We start from the raw sequence: 8,655 nt of genomic DNA on the forward strand, positions 1-8,655 counted from the left end.
TTTTGCAGCACGATAATGCTCGACCCCATGTTGCGCAAGTGGTCAAGAAATACTTGGAAACATTGAAATGGGAAGTCCTACCCCACCCGCCATATTCTCCTGACCTAGCTCCTTCTGATTATCACTTGTTTCGATCCATGGCACATGGGCTAGCTGACCAACACTTCCGGTCTTATGAAGAAGTAAGAAATTGGATAGAATCGTGGATCGCTTCAAAAGATGTCCAATTTTTTCAACACGGGATTCGTATGCTGCCCGAAAGATGGGAGAAAGTAGTGGCCAGCGATGGACAATACTTTGGATCCTAAAGGTATAATTAGTTTTTTACAATAAAATCGCGAAATTCGGAAAAAAAACGGCGGAAGCAAAGTTGTACACCTATTATTTTATTTTTAGACATAAGAACTCGCTTAAAATGAATAATTGTAGCCAAAGACAAGTGAAAAGAAAGACAATCGCATTAGAAACTAAAATTGCAATATTAAATAGACTAGCAGATGGTGAAGGATCCACAGCTATTGCTAACGAATTTAAATTAGGTGAATCTACTATAAGGGTCATACAAAAACGTGCTGGTAAAATAAATGAATCTATTAATTGTGCAACAAACGAAAGTAGAAAAAGAGCATCGTATTCAAGAAATATTGTAATAGAGAAAATGGAAAAGGCCCTCATGATTTGGATTAATGATTCAACTAAAAAACGAATCCCAATTAACGAAGATTTAATTAAGGAAAAAGCTAAGCAATATTTCAATCAACTGAAGAATTTAGAACTATCTAGTTCCTCAAACTGCTTTGAAAACCTGAAATTTCCTGCAAGCAATGGCTGGTTAACTGAATTTTTAAGAAGGCACGCACTTCACAATGTGAAGATCCAAGGTGAGGCTGCATCCGCCGATAAAACAGCTGCTAAGAATTATTGCCAAGTACTGGCAAAAATCATTGATGGCAGTGGATATTGCCCAGATCAAGTATTTGATGCAGATGAAACTGGGTTATTTTGGAAAAAGATGCCCAGTCGAACATTCATTGCCAAGTCTGAAAAAACTGCAATTGGTTTTAAGGCTGCAAAGGATCGAATTACACTCCTTCTTTGCAGTAATGCATCTGGTACAAGAATATTAAAACCACTTATTATAAATAAAACTTTGCACCCACGTGGTCTAAAAAACACAAATTTAGCTGAACTTCCAGTACATTTTATGGCAAATAAAAAAGCATGGGTCACATTAGCTATTTTTACAACATGGTTCAATAATTGCTTCGTACCAGAAGTTGAAAAATATATGATGGAGATGGGTCTTCCTTTTAAAGTGCTACTAATTGTTGACAATGCACCCGGCCATCCTTGTTTAGAACATCCTAATGTACAAGTAGTGTTCTTACCACCCAATACGATTAGTCTTGTACAACCATTGGATCAGGGCATAATAGCAATATTTAAGAAACATTATGTGAAATTAACTTTCAGCTTCATTTTGAAAAAACTAGAAAACGATGGAATAAGCCTGACTGAAGTTTGGAAAAAGTTTTCGATTTTAGACTGCATAAACCACGTTACTGCAGCAATTGCTCCACTAAAACAACACACTTTAAATTCGTGTTGGAAATCGATCTGGCCTGAATGTGTCATTAATAGAAATGTAACCGAAATCAAGTCTATGTTATCGACAGAAATAATGGCATTAGCACATATCAACGGAGAAGGCTTTGACACTTTCAACGAAAATGACCTTGTCGAAATGATTGAAGACGAAACCATCAATGATAGTGACATTATCAGTAACTTGACAGATAATGCACAAAAACATGAAGAACCGGATTCTATGACAGCGGATAAAATATATGCAGGGATCCAGCTTTGTAACAAACTAGAAAAGCATTTTCTTAAAATAGACAACAATTCTGAAAGGAGTTTGAAATTCCAAAAAGAGCTTCGATTGTGTATATCTGGCTATCGTGACGTTTATAAGCAGCTGAGTAAACGCTCGTTGTCGCAAAAACTCATCACAGACTTTATGGTAACGAAAAATAAATCAATTGTATTATCTTAAAGTGATGAAACCGATTTTGAACCAGTTTATCACAAAAGATGCGTATTTTGGACTACGATGAATAGCAGTGAATTATGTGCATTTTGAAAATTTCTCTAGATCTAAAATGAGAAATAATTTTTCTTTTAATATTTTGATGTGTAATTTAATTATTTATTTTGTTTGAAATCACTTTTTCACTATTTCGTAAATCTTTGACATATTTTCTAAGTGTGACTTTTTTTATGCGGTCCCTTTCTACCGCATAAAAAAAATCTCTAATACATATGTTGTAAAAAATTATCTGTTATAAATATTAATATAATTTCTGAATATTTTTTATGCGATTTCTTTTATATGGTCCCTATCTATCGCACAAAAACAGGTTCGACTGTAAGGGCGGTTAAGACCAGAATCGAGAACGTGCCTAAATTCTAGTACGCACAAAAGGTGGGCGAGAAGTTTTATTACATAGCTAGTGTAAGATCAAACGAAATGCGGACCAACATCTGGTCATACGGGCAAAGTGGCAAGAAAAACGAATAATGTTCATAGGCGTAGCACACGGGTTCCTTACATACTAGTCACAGATTTAATACTAGGCTTATGAAGAGTACAACTTATCGAACTAATAGATTAAATTAATTATCGGATATTCTATCCTCTACACAAGCCCTAACAGAGGAAAAAAGTGAATATAAATATTTTAATACGAAAAATTTTATGATCGACTTAACTACGGATCTATTGAAGTGGTTTCAGGATAATGTAGTTGCTAAAATTTTAACAAAAATTGAGGATTTTCAAAAACAAGATAGTGGGTGGGCTCTGCATCAAATAATTAGCTTAGAAGTTAACATTAATAAGTATGAAGTAGGCAATGGTGGTTCATCATTTATAGCTCTTCCGGAAAAAATTGCTCAAAAACATACATGTATTAATATACGAAATAACGATGGAGCATGTTTTTTTAGAATATTACATCGGCTCTGTTTCCAGTCTCAAAAAATGCAAGTAGAGTTTCTTCCTATCCTCATTATAAGTCAGTACTCAATGTAGAAGGATTTAATCTTCTTATAACATTTAATCAAGCTCCTAAATTTGAAAGACTATAAAATATATGTAAATATTTATATGCTTGAATTTGGTGAGATTGGATTAGTAGTAGTTCCATTAAAATTGACAAACAAAAAACTGAATAGACATATTAATTTATTATTGATTCAAAATTTTTACTGGCCAACAATTTACGAATGTGAACCGATTCCTGAAGATGATGATAATGATGATATAGAACCTAAATATCATTTTTGTTGGATAAAAAATCTTTCGCGTCTCATATCTACCCAAATAAGTAAACATAATGACAAAATTTATGTATGTGACATGTGTTTAAATTATTTTTTTAATGAACAACGGCTAAATCAACATTCTAGTTTACGTGAAACGAAAAATAAGCGTCAAATTTCATTTCCTACTAAATATCAGTATTTTAAATTTCAAAATTATGTCTTCAAACAGACAGCCCCCTTTATAGTTTATGCAGATTTTGAGTCAATTTTAGAAAAAATTCCTCCTGTGGAAAATGATAAAACTAAAGCATATCAACAACATCGAGCATTCAGCGTAGGTCTTTATCTTAAATGTTCATATGATGACTCCCTATCATACGATCGTAGTTATCGAGGAATGGATTGTTTAGATTGGTTTTCAGAACAATTACAAAATCTTGAAGAATTAGTTTATTTGCAAATAAAAAATATTAAACCTATATTTGAAACAATTGATCGTAGTACTGCTAGGATATGTCACATTTGTGAAACAGTTTTTCAACTTGAGGACATTATCGTAGTTGGTCATGATCATTTCACTGGTAGAATAAGAGGCTTTAGCCATCGAAAATGTAACTTAAATTTTCGAAAACAATATATCGTTCCAATTTTTTTTCATAATTTATCCGGATACGATTTCCATTTTCTGATAAAAAAAAAACTTGTAGAAGAAAAACAAATTACATTATTACCAATAAATAAAGATAAGTATATTTCATTTACCATACATAGCTCTAAAACTAAAATAAAATTTAGACTCATATAGATTTCTTAATACGTTTCTCAATGAACTTGTATCAACGTTAAATATGTCTAATTTAAAACTACTCAAAAGGAAGTTTACACTCTTACTACAGAACAATTTACTTTGCAAACAAGGAAGGGTGCTTTCCCTTATAATTATCTAGATCACATTGAAAAATTGAATGAAACAACGATCCCCTCTAAAGGTAGTTTTTATAGTCTGTTACAAAATGAACATATTAGTGATGAGGATTATGAACATGTCAAAAATGTTTGGAATTCATTTAATATTCAAAATTTAGGACAATATTCTGATTTATATTTAAAAACTGATGTTCTTTTATTGGCCGATGTTGTCAAGCAATTTAGAGAAAATTTTCACAAGATCTATGGGTTAGATCCTGCTTGGTATTATACTTTACCTGGTTACACTTGGGACTGTATGTTAAAGTACGTGAAATGTCAGTTACAACTTCTTAACGATGATGACCAAGTTACGTTCATAGAAAATGGTTTAAGAGGGGGGATTTCCATGTGCTCAAATCGTTATTCTGAAGCTAACAATAAATATATGAAAAATTATGATCCTAATAAGCTCTCTATTTATCTTTTATACAGGGTATTTCAAATTCGACCCTCACCATTGGGATCTCGGAAACTAGAGGAGATACGAAAAAGTTTAAATGGGGGCAAAGTTGCGCAATCTAGTGCTTGATCGAATACCATTTTCAAAATTTTAATTTTCCGAGTACTTCCGGAGATATCCGAGAAAAACTAAAAATTGGAGAATCCATTTTTATTTTTTTTTAGCGTTATTTGACAAGAAAGGTTAAATCCGTAAGCACATTTTCATTGTCACTTTTTCTCAGCTACACAATGACATATTCAAATTTGCGATCCGACGTTTCGTCTTTCGGCTACCATCATCAACTTTATTTTTTCTTATGGGCACCATATTGGATTTTTCGACAAAAAAATAGTGCGTTTCATTCAATTCATTGATATAGAACTTCTTATAATTTACTTTTTTAAAAGCCGAAATATTTAAATAAAAAGAAATATTACATAGTTGGCCTTGACTCCATCGAAAGACTTTCTTTTGTTCGCGCTATATGACAGAACTTCTCAAACGAATTTAGAGCGTGTGCAGATTTCCAATGAAAATGAGTTTCCGAAGTGAAGAAAAACGAGATATGTTAAGACTTTATTACAAATTTGATAGGAACAGTACGAAAACAGCTCAAATGTATTTTGAGTTATATCCGGAAAGACAACAGCTGCATAGAACATTATTTAAACCTTTGGACGAACATTTAGCTGAGTTTGGTGCTTTTGAAAAACCTAAGATGAAGTATGGAAGCAGAATGAAAGAAGATACTAGAAATAACCTACTGGCAGAGACAAAACTAAATTATTATTAAATGTTACAACAAGTGCTCAAATTGACGACTTTTTTGTGGGGCACTTTGAAAAATAGAATATATGAGAATCGAGATTATAACACAATAGAAGAACTTAGAGAAAACATCATTACACAATGTAGAGTAATCAGAAGGAGAAATATTATTAGGGCTGTCACTAATTTAAATAGACGTGTTCGTTTATGTATGCAGGAGGAAGCCCTACACGATCTACATAAAGATTTACCATTTTGCGCTGAACATAAACCACCTCCTGGCACCAAATTTTCGAAATTATTAACGACACTTGAAAATAAAAGAAATTATGTAATTCATCACATAAGTCTGAAACAGACACTTAATCATGGTTTAATATTTTTAAAAAATCATCTCATTCTTCAATACAAACAAAGTGCCTGGTTGAATCCCTATATTAATCTTAATACAAAATTACGATTCCAAGCTGATACTTTATTTGAAAAAAACCTATTTAAATTAATGAATAATGCAGTTTTTAGAAAAACAATGGAAAACGTGAGAAAACATCGAAACGTAAGATTAATTAAACGATGGGAGGGAAGATATGGAGCTAAAAATCTAATATCTAGTCCAAATTTTTATAATGCAGTGTATTTTAGTTAAAATCTTATAGCTATTTAAATGAAAAAAACAAACATTATCTTCAATAAACCTCTCTATATTAGAATGAGCATATTAGATATTTCGAAAACTGTCATGTATTCCTTTCATTATGATTACATGCTGCAAAAAATGTCAATTGATAAATGTAAATTAATGTACAGGGTCATTGGTTATGTTTTCACCACCCACCTAGAGGTTTTCCTTTTAATCTGAGAAGAAAAAGTTAAATACAAAAGTTGTAGATAATCATATGTAGTTTATTGCTATATATACAGGGTGGCGCACTTCACCTCCCGTCTCCTATAGCTCGGTTATCATTGACAGTAGGATGTCGATATTTTGTATATTTTACCTGTGTCTTAGGACGTACTCCAGGAAAATATTTCTAATTATACAGGGTGTCCCAAAAAAGTGTGACGATACCCAACTTTTTTTTTAATGGAACACCCTATTTTTTTTCACATTTAAATGCTTTCTATGATTGTCTACATATTCCTAAAATTTTGTTGAGATCGGTTAAATAATACCAGCGAAAAAAATTAAAAACTGAAAAAAATTACATTTGCGCCTCTAGCATGAAAAAATAATAAAAAATAGAGATAATGTCTATGTAAAGAAACTACTCAAGATGCTTATTAAGCATGGTTTAATAGTTTTATTAAAAAAGTTTCGATGATCGATATTGTACAGGGTCTCCAAAATTTAGCGTCACATTTTTCAATTTGGCTAACTAACAAACAGGTAACTAAGCAAACGTTCAATACAAATAATTTTTTTATATTTGACCATCGCTTATTCAAAAGTAGTAAATTTTCGACATAGGGTATACTATATGAAAAAGTCATTGAATTTGACAAACAATCCAAAAATGCAATAATATACAGGGTGTTCCATTAAAAAAATATATAAGTCTGGCATGCCACGCATTTCTTGAACATCCTGTATAATGTATATATATATAGAAATAAATTACATATAATTATCTACAACTTTTGCATTTAACTTTTTCTTCTCGGATTAAAAGAAAAACCTCTAGGTGGGTGGTGAAAATATAACCAATGATTCTGTACACGGACACTGATAGTTTTATATATGAAATTAAAATTTTATAGGTCTAAGATCTAAAATGTACACCTATGTATTAGAAAATTAAAAATGTATCAAGAAAGCTAAAGGTATTAAAATTTGAGTTGTAAGAAACGACATTACTTTTAATGATTATTGTCTGAAAACAATCAGACATTTTCGGGAATACCAAATGTCGGCAATAAACTATGCCGAAAGGGTATCATAAACTTGGGAACCTTTCCATAATGGTGTTCCCTGATGCAGTTTATTGCCGATAGATAAAAAATATACTGCCAAAATTTCCCAAGAATCCCACTGCAGTACATCTGTGATATTAGCTGCAATTGGCCATAGTTATAGAGAAAGTTGTAAACTCTGGTGATTTTAAAGAAAAAATAAAAAAAAAACCTGACTAGAGGCAGACAAAGGATCAATTCCTGGTACAGCGGAGGACGTCCAATTTCAGTAATTGAAAAGGGTCGTTACCATGCGACATAGGAAGGGGAGTGGGAACTCACTGTTGAGTCTTCCACCCATTTTTTGACCAGTTCATTCTTGACCTCATCAGAAATTAGAAAGTCGCAAAAGTTCTAAAATTACCTTTGAAATCAACAGACACCAATCACTTGTAAACCACATTTAAGCTAAGAACTTTTGTTACTATATATTCACAAAAAGTCAAACAAGCAATTAGTTCAATTCAGTTTCTCCCGGTCTAACAAAAACGAGAGTGGTCCTTCGGTAACAAAAAGTTTAGAACCAGCCGCGGAAGCAGAACCCATTAATTCCAACATTATCCAGGGGAGTGACAGAATTTCCCCCAAGACAATTATATTCAATGTTTGAAATTCGGGAAAAATATGATTATAAGTCAGCAGGTCATTCGTTCGATTAAACATAATATTTATAGCTGTAACCAAACTAAATTAGCTCTTAATTTATATGATGACAAGAGATATTTGTTGGAGAACAGTCATGATACCATTCCTTGGGGACATTTTAAGCTTTTATTAAATAAAAAAAATGAATAAATAAGTAAACTAGTAAAAAACTATTTATTTATCCTTTCTCTTAAATATCTATGCATTTCTACAGCTACTAGAAATGACGTAATTGCAGCATTGTAGCAAAGTAATAATATTTCTTCAGTCCTACAGTGGCGGCAAAAAGTATTTGCACACCGCGATTTTCGCGATTTCTAAGTTTATTGTTGTCAATAAAAAAAAAACACTTTACATATAAAGAGCATATTAAATAATTATATGGTCTCTGTCAACCAAAAGTTTATACAAATTGAATATTAGTGGGAAAAAAAAGAAATGATTAAAACCGCTTGGAATAAAATATTTGCACACTGCAACTGCTCGGATTTTTTTATCTGTTTATTGGTGTATTAAAAATTTCTTTTTTTCCATCGATATCACTAAAATATTTC

The 8,655-nt window shown here is 31.9% G+C and overlaps 1 protein-coding gene across 1 annotated transcript; it reads left to right on the forward strand.

Annotated features, from left to right (window-relative positions):
- The first annotated feature begins 658 nt into the window (after positions 1 to 658).
- Positions 659 to 2,056, forward strand: LOC136418850 (tigger transposable element-derived protein 1-like). Its single transcript, XM_066405075.1, has one exon. The coding sequence runs from the start codon at positions 659 to 661 to the stop codon at positions 2,054 to 2,056; it is 1,398 nt and encodes a 465-aa protein (XP_066261172.1).
- Positions 2,057 to 8,655: the final 6,599 nt, after the last annotated feature.

Source organism: Euwallacea similis, unplaced genomic scaffold (genome assembly GCF_039881205.1).
Source record: "Euwallacea similis isolate ESF13 unplaced genomic scaffold, ESF131.1 scaffold_38, whole genome shotgun sequence".
Classification (NCBI taxonomy): Eukaryota; Metazoa; Arthropoda; class Insecta; order Coleoptera; family Curculionidae; genus Euwallacea; species Euwallacea similis.